The following is a 21,969-nucleotide window of genomic DNA, read 5'->3' as shown; positions in this document are numbered from 1 at the left end:
ATCTGCATATATGCAGATATATGTATATACATATACACAGAGAGAAAAAATTCTTGAATTTTTTAAAAAGATTATTTATTTATTCATGAGAGACACACAGAGAGAGGCAGAGAGACACAGGCAGAGGGAGAAGCAGGCTCCATGCAGGGAGCCCAATGTGGGACTCGATCCCAGGACCACAGGATCACGCCCTGGGCTGAAGGCAGGCCCTAAACCACTAAGCCACCCAGGGATCCCAAATTCTTGAATTTTTGAGGCTACTCTGGTGACATGAGAGCCAAGGACATATCACTAGTTAGCCGAAGGGAAAACGCTAGAAGCCAGGACTCCATTTTCCTACATCAAACATTTAAATAACAGTTTAAGTGCAAAAATTTCCTCAATGTAATGAAAGACAATAAAAATTAATTATTTTTCATTTCCTGACTGCTTCCTGCTCTTGGCCGCCTCCGTGGACAGTCCCGAAGCCTCACAACCCTGCCAGCATGTCTCAGGCTGAGTTTGACAAAGCTACTGAGGATGTTAAGCACCTCGAGACCAAGCCAGCAGATGATGAGATGTTGTTCATCTACAGTCACTACAAACAAGCAACTATAGGTGACGTAAACACAGAATGGCCTGGGCTGTTGGATCTCAGAGGCAAGGCCAAGTGGGATGCCTGGAATCACCTGAAAAGGACTTCCAAGGAAAATGCCATGAAAGCTTACATCAACAAAGTAGAAGATCTAAAGAAAAAATATGGAATGTAATAGCTGGATTTGGCTACCAGCAGTGCATTTCATCCAAACTGATCTAATGCCTTGCTTTTTTAATACAGTGGATGACATGAAATAATGCAGAGAGCCCATTAACCTAGGTCCTGAAGACCATGCAGGACATGGCTCCAACAGAGTAGAGTTGCCATGGTTACTGACCTGCGCTGAGTAGTTTTCATCCAGAGATCAATTAAAGTTGCATTTGTTACTTTAAAAAAAAAATAATAATATTTTTTCATTTCCTCCTAACAGAGATTTATACTACAGAGAAACTATATTTGAAAAGCCTAAACTCAACTTTTTTGCAGGTATACAGATTACACCAAACCATTGCAGGATACAGCATATCATTTTTTTTCAAAATATCATTTATATTAGTGTTTTCCAATATGTGGTTTGCAAACCATTAGTAGGTTTTGAGATTAATATAGTAGATCATGAAGAGCATGGAAAAAATTAAACAGAGTTAACTACGTAATAGCAGAGTGCATTATTCATAGGAAGGGTAAATAGTTTTGCCAAAGTGTTATTTAGCTTTCATTTAAGTTCTATGTATAACTTTATATATTTAATTTAATATATATGTATGGGGTCACACGGTAAAATATATATATATATTTTTTTTAATAATAAATTTATTTTTCATTGATGTTCAATTTGCCAACATACAGAATAACACCCAGTGCTCATCCCGTCAAGTGCCCCCCTCAGTGCCCGTCACCCAGTCACCCCCATCCCCCGCCCTCCTCCCCTTCCACCACCCCTAGTTCTTTTCCCAGAGTTAGGGGTCTCTCATGTTCTGTCTCCCTTTCTGATATTTCCTACCCATTTCTTCTCCCTTCCCTTCTATTCCCTTTCACTATTATTTATATTCCCCAAATGAACGAGACCATATAATGTTTGTCCTTCTCCGATTGACTTTTAGTCACAATAAAAAGTATATTTTAAAGCCACTGGTTACAGGAATGCAAGCTTCTTAAGAAATGTATCCAAATGTGAAATAGAAGGAAGACAAGCAAACAAGATGCAAAATCTCATTGCAAGAAATGGAGTGATGGCAAAATACAGTATGTTTTCATAAAAGGTTTCTTTGGAAACGGAAAGAAAGAAAGACAGGCAACTTTGTTCCTTTCATCACAGGGAGCCATCCCAAAGAGCTTTACTTCACGGGTGTAGTTTGTGCTAGATCTAGGTCTCCCCACGGTTATGTCCTCACCTCTGTTTTTATAGTAAATATGCCCTGGTAGAGTTCACACATCAAAACTCACCACCATCATCCACATACTGAGCCTAAAAGAAAGTTTTAAGAGAGAATGAAATACATGAAAAAATGCCACCAGCCAGGACAAATCCCTCTTTGGTTCCCGAGGAGAACGTCCACGAGAGCAAGGTTCCTGTCATTTCCTCCTGCTGGTGTTCAAGAGGGAAGGTTTTGTTTCCTACGATCCAGAGTTCTAGGCATTGGATCACAAACTCATTCACACTAGCTTTTCAAATCAGTGAAATGGATCCATCCTGAAAGACAAATGAAAGCTGGCTCCATCCCTCAGTGCAGATACCAGCCTCCTGGTGTCCTCTTTCCCTGTTTCACACCAAGGAGTGTGCCCTGAACGAGGACATGTGTGCCCTCGTGGCCCTCTCTGAATGCATCAGCTGGTACACAGGAATGACTAATGGTCTTCGTTCAAGCAGTAGCACACAAAGGGTTAAAAAAAATCAAAACCCCAGCTTACAACCTTGTCAAATAGGAATAGTGAAAGTAACATGCAAAATATTGGAAGCATAAATGCAATTTGTGGGGGAGGAAATTTTCTGATCTACAGAAAGTGATGGCATTTGCTCAAGTTCTGATTAAGCTGTTTTCAGCTAAGTCCTATTGAAGTCTAAGTCGCAAGCCTAGGGTTGCACTTACAGGCAGTCTACTGATCTCAATAATAAATCCTGGATTCCGTTAAGAGTTGAGCTTGCAAACTGCAAATCCTGATCACCAGTTCTTAGATGCACAAGCCAAATTCAAATTTCAAGCTCTGAGCCAGTGTACGTCCTCTTTTGAATGAGAGAAGCATTATTGCTCAAACTACCTCGCGAATGCAGTTTCTTAATTCTAGGTCCAGTAGACTCTAACTTGGGAATTGTAGAAATCAAATCATAGCAGGAATATTGCTTTGGATTTTGATGACACATAAAAACGAGTTAATTTCAGAGACATACTTCTCGTGTAGAAGAAATGGGAAATGGAAATAGCTTCTAGATTTATCTGTGGTCACTTTTCTGAGTGCCATTTCTATATTGAAATTAAACTCCTAATTTTCTTCCCTGTAGGAAAAAAAAATGGTGTGTCAAGTTTTATGAAGTCATTAACAGACTCTGATCGCCAGAGTTGCAACAAAATAAATTGTCATGTCTGCGACAATAAAGACTGACCCTTGGAGAGTATATATTTCTAAGTGTGGCATTATCTACACATACAGAGTGAGAATAGAATCAAGACAACGGAACTTGATAAATCAGACTAGAGAACGTGTCCACTAATTGAATCAAAGGAAGTTTCACATTTTCCAGATAATGTCTAAATTTCCCAATCTCTCATTTTATTTATAACCGAAGCCTCTGGGCATTAGCCTAAAATATTACTTCTTCTTGCAATATGATTTTATTCTTTAAAGTTTAACAGAAAATAATATCTAGAATCTGAGGCTCATTTAATAATTTTATACCACACATACACAAAATTAGATAAATCAGGGACTGCTCACCAGGGTCCACGTACATTTTTTTTACTTAATTATCTAAATGACACCTGAAGGTCCATACAATGGAATAATACTGGTCCCTAAGACAAGGGTAAATTCTAAAAGAATTCTACAAAGTAAAGGAAGCCAGATACACACAAAAGTGTGTAATGTAAAATTGCTTTTTTTCATAAAATCTTATAAGACAAACTATAGTGACAGGAAGCAGATCTAAATTTGCCAGAGGCTGGGCTCCAAGGAGGGAATGACTGCAAGGTGGCATGAGGGAACTTTTTAGGGAGAGAACGTTCAAATCATGCTTGTGTTGGTGGTTATACCATTTTTTTCAAAGATTTTATTTATTTATTCATGAGAGATACACAGAGAGAGAGAGGGGCAGAGACACAGGCAGAGGGAGAAGCAGGCTCCATGCAGGGAGCTCGACGTGGGACTCGATCCCAGGACTCCAGGATCAGGCCCTGGGCCGAAGGCAATTGCCAAACTGCTGAGCCATCCAGGGATCCCTGGTTATACCATTTTTAAACATTTGTCAAAGTCATCACAAAAAAAAAAACAAAAAACTGAATTTTATTGGGTCAAAAGTATATCCCTGCAGAGCTGACATTTGAAAATCAAAAAAAAAAAAATCACATGAGATAAATGTTTGTTAGTTTGTTCTTTTGTTTCAAGGAAGACATAGGTTGAAGGTGAGTGACTTGCACAAGGTCACACAGTCGGTTACCTGGACACACACCTGTTAAGTGCTGAGACCAGGAACTAACTCTGTACAAACCGGTGGGAACTTGTGCATCACTCTTTCCGTCATCAGTATCTGTCGATGTGTCTGGAATAGAAGAGACAACTCATATTTGCAATACATATATAAATAAGTTGCTCGCTCTCCTGCACAGCCTTGCCTCGCAACACATCTTCTCTCTCCATAGTTTTCTGTTTCTTTAGAAAAATCTCAACGGCAAAAAGTTCCTCAAATGCCAAAGATAGTTTATAAATATAATAAATCTCTCTGCAATATTCAGCTATAAATTATAATCTTTATTTTTCAAACCACAGGTCACTTATTCTAGGGGATTAGAGGTATGGATTTTTGTTGTTGGTGCTGAAATTCTAGGGCTTATATTTGGCATAAAATCCCTCTGCTTCCTTATTGCCCTTCTAAGGAGAATATTGGAAATTTATATTAGTGTTTTCTTTCTGAGTTGTTATAGTTGGGCCTTCCCCACCCCCTACACCCCACAGTTCCCTCTAACGAGTTTCATCTAGGACTTCCACACCTTGGACGTGGTGTGGAGAGATATTTAAGGCTTGCTCAAGAGGCCCAGCCTTGACCTGTCTGGTTTTCGTTCTGTTTATAAATGGCCTGGTGTCCTATCACAGACTCTCCGAGCACACCCAGCTTTTTAGAATTTTCCTCTCTCAAATTTCAAATACCACAATCTCTCCTTGCATCTGGAACACCTCTGTTTACTGGAAAGAGTTTTCTTATAAACAATTTAAATGTGGTTGTCAAAAATCCATGCCAGCTGCTTCAGCTTCCTCCTCCATACTCGGGATAATTGCCTCTGCAAATTGCAAGGGAACAAGGTATCTCTCTCCTTCCCTTGCTCTCTCTCTCTCTCTCTCTCTTTTCAAAGACTTCCAGACTCACTCACTGCCTAAGCCTATTTCAGACTGATGAAAGTGTAATTTAAAGGAGAGCCTTTCTTCTTTCCTACAAAAAAAAAAAAAAAAGAAAGAAAGAAAAAGGGTTTTTTGATGGAGATAAAAGTGGCCTCAATGAAGATTATTCAAGATGCCATTTAAAAAGGGGAAACAGCATCAAACATACAAATGCAGAAGCAGGTTTAGATGTAAAACATTTTTTTTTTTTGAAAAACATTTCTTTATAAGAATTCTAATTCTCTTGCTATCCAGTAGCTGGAAACACTGCTCCCCACTATTTCCATTTAATGGAAGCAAAATAATCTAAGCAATACGGAGGGCAGTAGCAGGACAATCCCGAGTTCACAAGCAAAGAAAAGTCACTTCATCTCAATTATTTAAAAACACGTATCTAGTCACTTCAGGCCTTGCAGGAGCTGTATGATGTGCACACAGGATCCCACAAGAAAGAGAATGTATTATTGCATTTACAAGCTTGTTCAAACTATTGAAAGTAATCAATTCCCTTAAAGAATAATTAAGGATGATTTTTCTTTAAGCACTTAACAGGCTTCAGATGTATCCCTGCAGATATGTGTACAGATCATAAGCGCTGCACCTTTCCCTGGCAGTGATTAGAAGTTAGGATGTTTCCACTTCAGTACCTAAACTGCATTATTTTTATAGCTAACGAGAAAATGCTCATAAAGGGAGCACTGGAGTGGCTCAGTTGGTTAAGCATCTGCCTTCAGTTCAAGTTATGACCTCAGGGTCCTGGGATCGAGTCCTGCGTTGGGCTCCCTGGTCCATGGGGAGTCGCCTTCTCGCTCTGCCCCACTCCTGTGCTTCTTCGCTCCCTCTCTCCCTCTCAAATAAATAAATAAAATATTAAAAAAAAAGAAAATGTTCATAAGGAAATAGGTTGGTAGGAACTAGGAAAATGCTCTCTTTTTAGGAGCCTGGAAATTGTAATACCTAGATATCCTTGATTACAGGGTAGATGCATTTTAACAGTAGGTAATTCAGTGTAAACTACAAACGAAAATGTACGTAAGAACTTCTCAAAGGGACTTGGGTCAGGGTTGACAGATTGGCCAAATAAAAATATATAACATTAAGTTAACTTTAAATGTCAGGTAAATTACAAATACTGTTTTCGAGTATAAGTAAGGCCTATAAAATCCTTGGAACACATTTGTACTAAAAAGTGATGCGTTGTCTGAAATTGAAATTCAAGTAGATGTCCTATATTTTGTCTGGCAGCCCTATTTGGAATAAAAATGGTGCGAAAGCAAACCAATGAGAGAACTCTGCAAGTACTAGGGTGACTTTAAAATTAATGTTAAACAAAGTTATCTTGAAGTTTGTTGTTAGTCCTTAGCATAGTATTTGGAGCCAGACGATGAAGCTTTCATGTGTCAATAAAATTCTGTCAATGAAAAAAAAAATTAAAATGAACATTATTTTTCATTGACTAACAAGAAAAATGATTATAATGGATCAAATTTGTAACAAAGGCAAATAGGATAATCAAATTAATAACCTTTAGGAAAGATGATATGCTTTTAAAAATGCAGTTTTTAAAAAATATGCTTATTTGGAGGCACCTGAATGGCTCAGTGGGTTAAGGGTCTGCCTTCACCTCAGGTCATGACCTCAGGGTCCCTGCTCAGTAGGGAGTCGGCTTTTCCTTTTCCCTCTGTCCCTCTCCCATGCTCATGCTCACTCTCTTTCTCTCTCTCTCAATTTAAGTAAATAAAATCTTTAAAAAAATGAAGTATGCTTATTGGATGAAATAAAAAGAGGATATCATATTTCTGGTACTTTTTATGGTTGGTAAAATCTGAAAATTTTGGTACTACTGGATTTTGCTGTTCTTTTTACATCGGAAGTCCTATTATTTTTGTCTGGTTTGTATTAAAGGGAGGAAGTTCTTGTTACTCTTTTACAACTCTTTTTCCTTCTTTTAATTCATGTTCACATGATCATAGCTTTTTTCTCTTTTGGTCCAATCACCACCTCACTGAATCTAGGAGAACTACTCTCCTATGTGTAATAAAAGCTGCCTAATTTTTTTTAAAGCCTCCAGTCTCAATTTATGACTGATTATATTGCACAGCTTGACTTGGGCCACTTATGCCCTTTGCAGCCACCATCTTAGTCCATTTTACTCTCTCCCATATCTCTCTTAGCAGTTTCTGGACTGATTCCTCTCTTTTCACTCCTATTTTGATTCAATTGATTCCATTTACTTTATACAAAGGAGCTGTTTCTGATATTTTTAAAACACAATCAGATAGAATCACTTTTTTTATGTAAAACCCTCTACTGGTTTCCCATCACCCTTAGAATAAAATCCCAATTAAAGACCAAGCTGTAAAGATTTGGTGACTTTAGTACTGCTCCAGCAATTTTTCCCTCACTCCCTCTCTACCCTATCTCTTGTTTCTCAAGCATGCTCCCTGGTTACCCTTGAGGCAGGACATCACTCTTGTATTCCTTTTCTGTGGGACTTCTTTCCTTCAGATCTTATCATTGCTCATTTTCTCTCTTTTTTTTTTTTATAATGACTTTTTTTGATATTTTATTTATTTATTCATGAGAGACAAAGAGAGAGGCAGAGACACAGGCAGAGGGAGAAGCAGGCTCCATGCAGGGAGCAGGACATGGGACTCGATCCCGGACCCCAGGATCACACCCTGAGCCAAAGGCAGAAGCTCAACTGCTGAGCCCCCCAGGGATCCTTCATTGCTCATTTTCTTACTTCATTCAAGTCTAGGCTTGAATATCACTGTTTGGCTATATATATAATAAGCCATCACCTAGCCTCATCTCACAAAATACACTCTGTGGTTATTTCTCCTTATCTTTATTTTTCTTCACAGTACTTTGGAACACCCCAAACTATTTACTTATTCTTTCTATATAACTCTCCTTTTTAGAAAATAAGAGCCTCTAAAAAATAACTTTGACTCTTGTTTCTTGCTTTGGCTCCATTGCCTAGTTATACTTAAATTATTATTTTGCTGTGATCTCAAACTATACCTCCTCTTACTCTATAAGAGAATTTCACTGTCTCTTGAGAACACTGACCTAAAGGCTAAGATGCAACCATTGCATAGAAGTATTTGCTCCATGGATTAAAGGCATATTCTTGCTACTTGTCCTACTAGCCTGTCATACTTGACCAAACAAACAAAGAAATTACAGGAGACATACAGCAAAGGCCTTTAATCTGAAATTCTTTCCATAAATGTACAAATAGAAATAAAAACCTTTGTACAAGCCACAATTATTGTTCTTCCTGTCAATTAACAGAAAGATCATAATGATCATTATTTTTTTTTCCAACTGGAGCCAAAATACAGTCCCAGAGATGGAAATCTCCAAAGAGCACTCTGTCTGAGTGTTTCCGGCACTGCATGATCTGAGATCTCGGCATTATGGAGGGCACTGTCTCCACTTGCTAGTCTTTATACTAAATGCTGAAAAAAGTCAAGGATGAAAGGCTCTTCCAAAGGATTAGTCATTAAGTAACATGAAAAACATCAACAAAATATGCGTAGTGCATAGTAGCTGCTCAATAAATATTTGTTGAATAAATAAATGAATAATTAAACTAATTTTTCCCCTTTGAAATAACTGAGAGTGTATTTTATGAAAATAGTGTCTGGAAGCTCACAAAGATTTTTCTCACAAAATCCGAAGGTCCAATTTAATTCTTCATTTTTTTTCTACTTAATAGATGTCTTCCTCCATGAAATTGTCTCTTCATCTGTTATTCTGACATTGCACAAAACTGAGTTTACTTTTTAAAAATAATTTTGTCCTACCCTATCTTTTGATTTCTTCTTTCTGTCCTATCAGCCTATAGGTCTATTTCTCCATGACTCTGTATTTAGTGATGACTCTTTAAGTTCACTCCCTCAGAGAGTATATTAAATTTATGTACTCAATGACTCAATTACCATTTCCAGTCCTTACTATTGAATGATGCTTCAATCTCAAGATTTAGAAAGCCTGCTGCTGAATTCCTGATTCCAAAGAATTGTTTTTCACCAATTCACAATAACTCCACTTTGCTTATGAAGTCGTGTTTAGGAAATGACACATAGAATCTAAACTTGCTGGGTCTTAGGGTAGCTCTATTTTTAACATCTTAGGAACCTCCATACTGTTTTCCAGAGTGGCTGCCCCAGCTTGCATCCCCACCAACAGTGCAAGAGGGTTCCCCTCTCTCTGCATCCTCTCCAGCATTTGTTGTTTCCTGACTTGTTCATTGTACCCATTCTGACTGGTGTAAGGTGGTATCTCATTGAGGTTTTGACTGCTAGGTATTTGCCCCAAAGATACAAATATAGTGATCTGAAGGGGCACCTGCACGCCAAGGTTCACAGCAGCAATGTCCACAATAGCCAAACTGTGGAAAGAGCAGAGGTGTCCATCGAGATAAAGAAGATGTAATATATAAATATAATGGAATATTACTCAGCCATCAGAAAGAATGAATACTTACCATTTGCATCAACATGGATGGAACTGGAGGGTGTTATGCTGAGTGAAATAAGTCAATCAGAGAAAGAAAATGATCTATGGTTTCACTCATATGTGGAGTATAGGAAATAGTGCAGACTATTTAGGGGAAGGGAGGGAAAACTGAACAGGAAGTCATCAGAGAGGGAGAAAAACCATGAGAGACTCTTAACTACAGGAAACAAACTGAGGGTTGCTGGAGGGGAGGTAGGTGAGAGCATGGGGTAATTAGGTGATAGGCAGTAAGGAGGGCACATGATGTGATGTGCATTGGGTGTTAAACACAACTGATAAATTGTTGAACACTACATCTGAGACTAAGGAAGATGTTGGCTCATTGAATTAAAAAAAAATCTAAACCCGCTTCTCTAGTTTATCCCAGGATGCCCCTGGTATGAAGCCTCTTCTACTGAAGTCACTGAGTTGTAATTACTTCCAGTTTCTCCTTATCTATGTCTATAGCACTATGCTGCTATATTTTCTTCTCAGAATGTCTCCCACTTTTCATGAAATATCCCAAATCAGTTACATGCAGTCCAAGGAATGATTTGGTGGTTAAGTCAGGAGGAAAAAAAGAGAAAATCAGAACACTGTACCTAGAAGGAGGAGAATTTGATTTGTGTACAACTGGGTGACTCTAGGAAAATAGCTTATCCCTAGGCCTTGGGTTCAACAATATAGGATGTTTCGGAAGCGGAGCTCTAGGTTAACTCTGTGGAACTGTTCAGCTTTATTAGATCTTTTTCATCTGAAAATAAATATTTGTTAAAAATAATTTGCCTTTTTCTTTTCCCTCCCAAACTCCATGTATCATCACACTATTCTCCAAGCCTAGCAAGTGCACTGTTCTGCATAGTTTCGCCTGTGGAAATGAAAATACTTATATTATAAAAGTCTATATTATTAGGACTTGATACTAACAAAAATTTTTTTTCAACAAACCAAATTAAGAGAAAAAATGAACATTTACATGTTATCAAAAAGATAAACATCTTGGCATTAGTGACATTAGATAGTTCGTATGCATGACGTAGAAAAACGAAGCTGTATATTTTAGATAATATGGGAACGGTAAAAAAAAAGCATAGTGGAAGTGAAATATTACTTTCTCTTAGGAAAAATATTAAAATAATCAGTGCTATTTTACCATTTTTATCTTCAAATCAAATAAAAAATTTGAGTCAAATCTTTGTTAGCATAACTATGTCTCTAGTCACTGCTGTTTGATGATCTCCAGAGGACTCCTGGAGACATTGGCTCCTCAGTCTGTGATCATTTCTTCTGCAACCCCAGGCTCTGTCCCCAGATTTGACTGGTAGATATACACTCCTCCATGCTTTGTGTTTAAAAAGTGATCCTAAGGGCAGCAAAAATACATAATTTTGTAGAATGATGCCCAGATAAAGACCTCTTCTCTGGGAGGAAGTAATAACTGCCAGGCCTCTTGTGGTTGGTTTTTTTCCTGATAGCAAAAGGACACCTGAAGCCAGGCCAAGCCCTGTTTCCTGTGGTCAGGTGACATGATGCCATATATGCTTCTACCGCCCATTTCACTCTAAGGATCATGTCACTCTGACATAGAGTTGGAATTAGAACTATGCATTTGTGAGATAAAAGAGAAAAAGAGACCATATGTGTACATATGTGTGCTTCTGTGTGTGTGCATACACAAAGACACTAGGCAATGAATGTTAAAATAGAAATACATTTGTGGGTGGCACTGTCAGTGGAGTGTAAGGTCATAAGCGTCAACAAGCCCAGAGGTTTGGGGAGTTTTGAAAGTGTTAACAGAAGGAAAGGCAACAAGTTTATTTTTCAAAGATAGTATCTATATTTTTTCCCAAAAGATTCAGGAAATATACACACATAGAAATACAGTACCAAGGGCGCCTGGTGGCTCAGTCGGTTAAGCATCTGCCTTCAGCTCAGGTCATGATCCTGGGGCCCTGGCATCAAGGCTAGCGTCGCACTCCTTGCTCAGCTAGGAGCCTGCTTCTCCTCCCTCTGCCTGTGGTGTATCCTCTCTCTCTCTCTCTGTTAAGTAAATAAAAAAATAAAATAAAATCTTTAAAAAGAATGAAATATAGTACCTACCTGTGAATAAAGGGCTCATTATTTTCAATATCGGTAAACGGGAAACACAAAAATAAGATTCCATAATAATTTAAGAGTCTAATGCATTCATTCCACATCTGAGCTGTCATATGTAATGAGTTTATTGAGCAACCTCAATAACCAAGTTGTAATAAAAACATGAAATGGTTTTATTTTTTTTTTCTGAAACCGCCCGCATCTCTGCAGTGTTGAACCTCGTAACCTTGCTAGCGACAAGCCACATTTGCCAATAATTTCTTGTCCTGATCTCATTATTTTTCATCCATTTTTGGTTATTCAGTCTCCTCTTGATCTAGACGAAACATCCTTCTTTGTTTGAAAACTATCTCATATTCAAAAAACAATCCCTTCCCATCTCCCCCAGTCAAGGATGCACCAAGTTCTAATGGTGGGCAGGTGGGGTGGGTTCCTGTGGCTCTCCTGCTCCCTCCTCCCCTCTTTCTTGATGCCAGCTTCTCAGGTACTGATGGATGGCAGAGGGGAGGGGGCCTGACAGCTGCAACCCCCCCATCCCCCTCCCTCCCTCTCCAGTCACTACCCACAGCCCACAGTCCCAGCACTTTGAGGCTCATTGCAGACAGGAGAGATGGAGCCACGGTAACTGGGTTCTGGAACCCACCTTCAGGCCCGGGCAGCTCCTGGAGAGATTATCTGGGCTCTTCCCTCAGAGCCCAGGGGGGCGGCATCTCAGCTCTTAAGCAGCTGGCCTCCCTCTCTGCAGCAGTCGCAGCCCACACAGAGCCACTTGCACAGATTCGAGGGTTAATCCTAGGGCCTGTGAGATCCTGAAGGATCCATGTCCCACACTGCTTGGGAACAAGAGCTGCTGGGACAGGACTGTGGTGGTCCTTAACCCCGGCCTCCCTGCGAGGCCGTTCTCAGCATGCTCTCCCACAGTGCTCCACTGTTGCATTAGCACAAAGCGTGACAGCCGGCAGGTTTCCAAGAATGCAATGCCAGTTTTACCTTCCTGCAACTTCTTCCAACTGCTTAACTTGGGGAAAAGGAAACAGCCCCCTCGTTGCCAGAAGAACGGGGTGACATCTTTGGAAGAGGCAGCGTTGCAGGAATCAGGGAATTTTTCGCCTTCACTCGTGCACACAGACTTCCTGAGACTGACAAAAGTTGTCTTCTCTTTTTCCTCTTCTTTATCAAGTTTCCATGACTTTATATAAGACAATTTGTAGCCCTTGGCATCTGAGCATTTTTACAGCCAAGAAAGGCAGAGCTATGCACTTTTGGCAAGACAATAGGATTGGAAGCGCAGCAGGCATGTGATTATAATAATGTCAAAGGACCAAACAGCTATAACTTTTAACCCTTAGTGTTTGGAGTGATGATTCCAAGCATTTGTATTACATGATTTTTTTTTTTTAATTCTCTCTTTTAAAAGTTCACTGTTGAAGTTTGATTCCTGGAGGAGAAAAAAAAGGATTTTGTGCATCTTGAAGCAGGATGGCATTGAATTTCTTACTTCCTGCTCATTGTTTGGTTTAGCTGGTTGACACTCAGAGCTCACTGTGAGCTGCTTGGGGAATTTTAGGGAGGTTAACTATTGGGTTTCATCTCTAGCTTCATGCGAAGCATCTGCAAATAATCAAGATACAGAAAGAAGCTCAGAGTGGGAGCAGGCTTTGGGGGTTTGATTTAACTAAACCTTCCTGTGAGCCACATTTCTTTGTTTACATACATTCCTGCTCTGAAGGCCAACTTCCTGTCATAAAGCTGCATACCAAATTTGAGTATTTAGAAAACAGTGTGGTGGCTCAAACCATCATGACTCTGGAACCAGACTTCACGTAATTGTTGTTCTCAAAAAAATATATGATAAAATGAAGCACCTCATCCTGGCATGATTAAAACCCTTTTCAGATAATCACATACATTGACATAGTTCCAAACAGAAAGAAGAATTAGTGCGGTTTGGGCACAAAAATATCTGTCCATACAGAGCTTGTTGGAGACACCAAAGTGACAAAGGACAAAAACTGAAAAGGAAAGAAACTTATTTTTCAAAAGTGTTAAATCCCCAAGAGCAGACTGGGTGTGACCAACACCACATGGTATAAATTTGAGTGGTCCAAATTTCTCAAATCTTTCAGGTGTTGTGGTGCCTTTGGCTCCCTCACTGTATCATCCTTTATCCGTTATTTTCTACTTTGTAGACCTATATCTGCCTTCTTTTTTGAAAATTTCACCTAATCTATCCTTCCTATCCTCTCTCGATATTTCATCCTCTTTCTCCCAGTGAATCTCTTGGTTTGCTTTTCCAGATAATACCTGCTTTACCGCACACACAAAATCCATAGTCGTACTCCTTCTCTCCTACCCTACTGTTCTCCAAGATACAAATCGTAAGGTTCAATCTCAAGTCTATGCTAGATCTCAAGATGTAATTAGATCAGGGCTCTCCCACCCAGAATCATTCTTTCCACAGTCACTGATGACGTCATTATCAAGTCAAAAAGCAACGGATAGCTTTCATGGTGTACTTATTGCACTGTATCTAGAATTTGGTTCTCGTGACAGCACCCTGCTTGAAACCACATCCTCCTTTGATTTCTGCGACATTGTTTCTGGGTTAGTCACGAGGACTGGCCCCTTTCCTTCCTGTGTACTTTAAATCTTGGGGCTTTCTAGGGGGCCACTGTCGATGTAGATTTTTCTGATCTGCCTAAGTTCTCTATTCCTCTCCTGTAGCATTAGTTGCATAACAGACCCCGATGATCCCCAAATTCACATAGCTAGCCTGTGGTTCTCCCTCACTTAATGCATCCTTCTAGCAAGCAATTCCTTTCACTCCTACCTACAAATGCCATTTGAACATGCAATTTAGTTCTACCTCCAATCTTAGAAACAGTGGGATATGGAGTAGCTAGGAATGAATCCTGGCTGTGCCTCCTGCTGGCTGTGTAACTGTGGGTAAGTTATTTAACCCCCCTGTACCTCAGTGTCCACATCAGTAAAATGAAGATAGAGTAACTCATAGGGCCTGCTGATGTTGTTCCATTCATCATCCTCTTTAAAAGTCCTTATTACTTTTCACTACCTAGCAGGTCTTCCATCCCAATTTGGCTCTCTTAAAAATTAATCTTCCACCAAACAGATTGATCTTTCTGAAGTGTTAGCATATCTTTTCAGTTCTGGGATGGCTTCCTTTAATTTTCATAGTGTAACTCAGATGAACCACACCCTCCATGATATGACTTCCATCAACCTTGGGAACCTAACCTATCGGTACAGAGGAGAATGGAGGACATCAGATCCCTCCTCCGACTTTCAACCAACAATTGTGATTCCCTGTGTCCAACCTCTCAATAATCAAATTATTTTCCCTTTGGCAAAAGAAACAAAAGAAAAAAAAAAAAAACAAAAACAAAAAAAAAAAAAACCCTCTACTTGTCTATTTCTTAAGCTGCATTCTAAATAAATAGGCAAGTTTAAAATCAGAGTTAGTAATTTTACGGGTACAGCCAAGTCATATATCAAGACAGAAAAACGAAACGCAAATATCATTACCCAACTTCTATGTGTGGCCACCTATCATTTATATTCTTTATTTGTCTGACCTCCTTTACATTTTATTCCTAGTCTTTCAGTTTACTCTGTCATGCTTCCCTGTACTGAAAGCAATAACCATGGACATGAAATAAATTGATTGTGTTCAAGAGAAAAAGCGTAGATGGTGAAAGTAATTAAGTATGGAGGTAAATCTTCTTACAAAACCAAAACGGACCTTTTTTTTTCCCTGTTCTGAAATTTTAGTTTTTCTACTTTGAAAATGATATTTACTTAGGCGAAAAGAAAAAAAAAGCCCAGTATAAATTACACTAATAATGCCATTTCCAGATATTGGGCAGTGTAGATAATCATGAATTAGTGTCCTGAGAGCCATTGGAATTGTGGGAAAAAAATTAATCAGATCAATTAAAATAGTCTTTTGGAACATTGCAATATGCATGTATACCACACTACATTATTTCTGAGTATTTTAAAAGACATAGAAATAATGTTTTTTGCTGCTCATTATGGACACTTACATGGTATATTTTTTGCCTAAAATAACATGATTAGAGTTAAATTTTTGCTATGTAGTCTCGTCACTATGCATGTGATACATGGTATCACAAAAAGAAAAAAAGACAAAAAAAAAAGAAAAAAACAGGTCACATAATTGGAAGAGTAAAACACACCTGTACCAATTTCTGTATTACTTTTTTTAAAAACATCACTGATTTCCTTCTTGTTAGTGGACTTGACATGAAATGCTTGGGGCAATTTTATCAAATAAAATAGTATAATCTTTAATGCATAATTCCAGAATTCCCTGTCCAATTTTTCAGATTAACTATAGCAGTTTGGTTAGTATCAGTATTTTTTGACATTGAAAAATATATAAAGGATTTACATATTCATTAGAGTTACTTGTATTAGTTTACTTTTGAATGTTACTTGAAGCACATTATCAGTAAATCAAAGTTTCTGAGTTGACGATTAGCATTACACATTTACTTTCTAAAACTACTGATATGAATTGATTCTGGGCAAATTTCTATATTACTGTGTTTTGAGTTTGGGGAAATAGCTAATTTAGAACTTCTCAAATATTTAGAAAACTACATATATATTTTTTTCAATAGATAACATTTAAAGACATTAGTGAAATATATAGTTGTATCCCTTTGGAATCTGCTTCTTGTGGGGGGGGTCACTTCTTTCCTATGTTTTTATTTATGTTTTTTTTTTAGTATAACTAACAATGTTATGTTACTTTCAGGAGTACAATGTAATGATTCAACAATTCTATACATTATTCAGTGCTCATCACGATATGCGTACTCTTAATCCCCTTCACCTATTTCACCTGTCCTCCTCACTGACCTCCCCTTGGCAACCACCAGTTTAAGAACAATATATTTCAATAAATAATGTTTCACATACTTGCTATGCCTTGAGGCTCCATTTACCCATGATGAAACTCAATGAAAACTTCATCCTTGGTTTACCAGTGTTCTTTAAGCAGCAGTCCTGTGTCTGCTCACATTTGAGGATATTGATTGGGTCTTAACGGCAGAGTAACAGGAGCACCACAATGCAAACAGTTAGCCACGAATGGTCCTGCCTCATCAGCTCCTCAGAACTCAGGCAGGGTACTGTCAGCAGAACTGCTCCAGTTTACTTTGTGGAAGGCAGATAAGTGGTCCCTCAGGTAAGGAAGACTTAGACAATAACACTTCACACACTGCAAGCAACACCTTAATTGTGTTTGAATGTGCATGGGAAGTCAATGGAGTTTTCTGCCGTAAAATGAAGCTTAGATTACTGAGTAAGCTCTGCTTTATTCTGTACCCTCAGAAACAGCAGAAAAGATGCCAACACGATGTTAATATTTGATCATCTTTAATATTTCAAAATCCTTAATTTGAAACAATCAAGATGCAAGTGGAATATATAATCTTCCCTGAGTATTTGTAATATTTTTATGCTAAAACTGGGTTAGTGCTTATTCACACTTAGTGGAATATATTGTACATAAAGACAATGGCCACATAGCAAAATATTGTGTCTCACTTTAACACATATCATCCTTCCTTTGCTGTATTTCCCACTAATTTATATTATGGTATTATATATAGATTTTGTTTTGTTTTGTTTTGTTTAAAGATCTTCCTTATCAATTTGATTGTAAGCTCTTTGAAGTCAGGGTCTATACCTGCCTAGGTTTCCTAAATAATGAGGAACAGTTCACTCTCTGAAATTGGAGGGACCTAATAACTACCAGTTGAATAGATTCACGCTCTTTTAATATCATTTTCAAAGATGTGGGGACGAACATAGTGCTGTTTGATTAAGTCCTAGAGCATAGAGTGTGGTGATGAAATATACCAAATGCATGTTTACTTTTAATACATAAATAATATTAAACTAAGGACTTCTCTATAGAAACTCTTATACTCTTACTAGGAAAAATGACAAAAGCCAAAGCTATATGTACCAGACAAAATGGTAGGACAAAATATCATATTAAAAAAATAAAAAGTACATATTTTAGAATTTCAAATATGAGCAACAGTTTAAAGAATACATCCTGATATTCTTTATAAACAAAAAAGTTATGGTAGAAAAATGATAGGGTTATTTTCTTTGTATAAAATAATACAATTGCTAAAACATCATTATTCTAGATTTATAGACTCTCACTTGCTAAAACATCATTATTCTAGATTTACAGACTGTCACTTGTTTTATCCCTATTGTAACAAATAGCATGGGTTTGTAAAATGACTGGCTAGGGAAAGGGAGAAAATTTGTGTCCTTAGAGTATAGAAAAGTTAATAGACCCCTACAGGTATGAAACTCATGGCTTCACTGTGTTAGCTCAAGGCTTATCCCACAGAAACAAAGCAGCACGGATTTGGGATCTGTTCTATTCTCACACAACATCCTTTATAACTAACTCATCATTGCACTCTGGTTTTTCATAGCATTACAGCTTAGAAATTCCACAACTTTCCAGTTGTACAACTAACATAAACTCCAAATCACAACCGACTCCTTAATATAAGCATATGTGCAAGACCATTTCCTAATATAGAAAGATATGCTTTCTGTTTCAATTACATTCTGCAACATTTGGGTTTTTTTTTCCACTTTTGCCCACCCTGGAATCTCATTTTAATGTGGAAAGCTTTCAAATATTTATATAGGAACATAAATAAAAATTAACTTCTCTCTTCTTTTATAAATCTATCGCTACTGTTGCCTCGTTCTGACATTACTTTTAATTTTTCTTATTTGACTGCATCCAAAATTCTAGACTTTGAAGTGCTCTTTTTCCCTCATACATGTAGCACTTAAAGTTTGCAAGTGTTTTATTAAAGATCTATTCATTTAGTTCATTCACATATACTTCTTTGTTAACATTCAGTATCTCAAACAATACTTATAGTGCTTGGTTGCTTAATAATTTTCCTACAACTATCTATTGAAAAGAATCATAAAAGTTCATTTTACCTTCTTTCTGAAAAAACACACACATATATAAATATACATACATATATATATATATATAAAGAGAGAGAGAGAGAGGAGAGAGAAAGAAAGAGAATATTATGGGAAACAAATCTATGCCACTTAAAGCCACCTTAGAAGATGTGCTATGGAAGGCATGCATGTGACAATTTGTTTATAGCTGGTACTTTTGAGAAGATATTGATTCTTCATTTCAAGGAAGTCTTACTGCATCTAGAAGTAAGATCTAAATTCAATGTGCTGAATTGAGTGCCAAATAATATTCCAAGAATAATGGATGTTGTAAACCAACAATTGCCACAATGTTTTGGAAAATGGTCAAAAAATAACATTAAACTTCAACTTCAGTGCATGGTAAATGCCTGGGCTGTTGAAAGTTACTTACTCTATATTTTGTCATAAGCCACTAACAAATCATAATCAAGGACAAATACCTTGTTATTAAAAAAAGAAAAGAAGAAGAATTGAAAGCTACAGTGTGAGGTTGGAAAAAGGATGAACAAAGAAGTATTTTTCAAAGGAATTTTACTTTTATTTCTATCTTTAACAAAGTTCTCTCAAGCTTACTGTCTTTATTGTGAAAAACAAAATATTCTGAGCATTTTGAAAACAAAAATAATAGACTCCCCAAAAAGGAAACTAAAATAAAATCTGAGCTTTTAGTACAAATCTAGTCTTCTCTAAGCTCTTCTTTCATATATAATTTATTCTGAGATTAAAAAAAAAACACTCCCTAAGTTATTTTATATCATAAATATAAATAACTATCAGATATAAGTATCTTGTTTAGGTGAGATAAGAGGACATGAGACCATTTTCAAATTACAGACTGTGTTGAAAGTTAGGATACCTCTTAGATATAAGAATCAGATGGCTTGGGCACCTGGGTGGCTCAGTCAGTTAAGCATCTGCCTTCAGCTCAGGTCATGATCCCAGGGTCTGGGATCAAGTCTCATATCAGGCCTCCTGCTCAGCCAGGAGACTGCTTCTTCCTCTACCCCTTCCCACTGCTTGTGATCTCTCTATCACGTGCTCTCTCTCTCTCTCTCTCTCTCTAATAAATAAATAAAATCATAAAAAAAGTAATTTAAATATCAGCTCAATGTTATCTAACCAGGAGAAATTTAAGAATTAAGTTTCTATTTACAAAGCTACAAAAATATATTTTAGATAATCATCATCCTCATTGTGCTATCAGTTTGTTGTAATTCAATTTTTTATACTTTGTTAGAATTCCACACATCTCATTTTTGCTGGTACCCATTGTTCTAATTTACCATATTAATAATGGCCAAACATACAACTGAGTTCAGGAAGGCACCCTTCCTAAGGGTGTTGTAGGTTCTTTGTATGTAGATTTGTTGCTTTTATTTGACTTTGAAATCAATTATTATGTTGCCCATTTTTTCCCCAAACATTCCTTTATTCTTTAGGGTGTTGAAGAAAATTATCTGTGATTTATGAAATTGAGGAAAGTCCACCTTAAGTTTGGGGTGAGCTTACTCCTCTGCATCTTCCCAGGGCCTGTGACTAAAACTTTCCAATTTTTTGAGAAGTCATTTCACATCCCAGAGCAAACACTCTAGTCATGTTGTGCCAGATGTCTTACAGTAACCACACTTCCATTTCTTCCTAACACTTACTCAAAACCATAAGTAAATTCTAGCAGTTTAATCAGTTTTCATGCTGCATCTAACATATTTCTTAATCACCATCAACAAATAATAGCTCTATTCTCAGGGAAAGTGAAACAATGGGATCTATCTTTCTGCTCAAGGTTGGCACTGGCTGGAGAAGGCATTATTTAACCTGAATTATCTTTAACCTCAAGAATAAAATGTTAGGTTTTGTCCTCAGTTGATACAAGGCAAGACTTTTCAATGTACTCCCTCTCTATAGAAAAGAAAATGTTTTCACTTAAAAAGAAAATCTTTTTTTTTTTTTTTTGAAAGGATGGGTCAAAGAAGTTAGGCAAGTGTCCTTGTTTCAATGATTTTAGAGTCTTCAATATGTTAATATACAGCAGCAGTCTATTAAGTATTGAACTCTCCAGGAAGTTCAAGTCTGCCCCAGTCTCCACTGCCAGGAGTCAGCATTGAAGACAGCTGTCTCTACCCTGAAGCAGTACCATACGGACTCAACCACATTATCTAAGATTAAAAGTCTCAAAGAAAATGAAAGAGCATACATGGATATAATCTCTAACCTCTTTCTTCCTCCTATAAAGTCTGTAATGTCTTCTAAAAAGTGTTTATCAATCTTGACTTGAAGAGTCAACACAGAGAACTATTTTTTCCATTTTTTCCAGTCCAAAAAGGTGTAGCATAGGCAGCTCTATGAACCAGAACTGGAAAATGGCTTTCTCTCACTCCTTGTCTCTGCCAACAGGCAGAAGAATGTGATTAACTCTGCTGCTTGGTTCTAGACTTTATGTGTCCCAATCTAGCTTACTCAAGTTTTTCCTTGGGAGTTCAGAAAACAATCTGGTTAACAAAAATTTGCTATTTTTTTCCTCCTTCCTGTAAATATTCCTCTTAAAGCCTTTGGGAGTAAAATTGTTTTGACTGAGGGCAGAATTAAAATATTGTGGGTACTACGAGCCAAAATCACCTTAATGTTATTTGAAATCCTTTAAATACAAACCTTCTTCAATATTCTTTAATGTGTAGTATTTCTAAACTTGCTTAATCACCCTAGTTTTTTTTTTTTTTTTTAATGTATTGAATACCTAATTTGGTAGTTGGCTTTACTACTTACTAGCTAGGTGGTCCTCATTTATTTTCTTAATCTCTTCGAACCTCAGTTTCCTAGAATATAAATGGCATTGTTAATACCTACCTCATAGTGTTATTTCAAGCAACGATTGAACCGATATGTGTAAAGTCATTAAGATAGTACATGGCACGTCGTAAATGCTAGATAGATTGTGTTCACTACAAATTTGTCTGCTTATAATTTCCTTACCATGCAGCACCAAATCAAACCATATCACCCCTCTGCTAAATACCACTCACTGGGTTCCAATCACTTTAAAATATATTCCAAAATTCCTGAAAGCCACACATATCACGTCACCCCTTTCTTACTTAACTGCTCCTATTTTGTGCCACTTTTCATTTTCTGTATCTTTCTGGTTTCACCAG

The 21,969-nt window shown here is 37.4% G+C and overlaps 1 protein-coding gene and 1 long non-coding RNA gene across 2 annotated transcripts; one reads left to right on the top strand and one right to left on the bottom strand.

The window, feature by feature from the left end:
* The first annotated feature begins 482 nt into the window (after positions 1-482).
* Positions 483-749, top strand: LOC112669335 (acyl-CoA-binding protein-like). The gene has a single exon (XM_035702383.2). The coding sequence runs from the start codon at positions 486-488 to the stop codon at positions 747-749; it is 264 nt and encodes an 87-aa protein (XP_035558276.1). The 5' UTR covers positions 483-485.
* A 10,737-nt stretch (positions 750-11,486) lies between these two features.
* LOC125753056 (uncharacterized) lies at positions 11,487-13,065 on the bottom strand. Its single transcript, XR_007403962.1, has 2 exons — positions 12,761-13,065; positions 11,487-11,713 (listed from the first exon to the last, which is right to left on the bottom strand). It is a non-coding gene; the product is annotated as an uncharacterized LOC125753056 (long non-coding RNA).
* Between the last annotated feature and the right edge of the window lie 8,904 nt (positions 13,066-21,969).

The sequence above is a fragment of the Canis lupus genome, chromosome 19 (genome assembly GCF_003254725.2).
Source record: "Canis lupus dingo isolate Sandy chromosome 19, ASM325472v2, whole genome shotgun sequence".
Taxonomy (NCBI): domain Eukaryota; kingdom Metazoa; phylum Chordata; class Mammalia; order Carnivora; family Canidae; genus Canis; species Canis lupus.
Note: the sequence above shows the minus strand (reverse complement) of the source record. Positions and strands in the feature narration are given on the sequence as shown.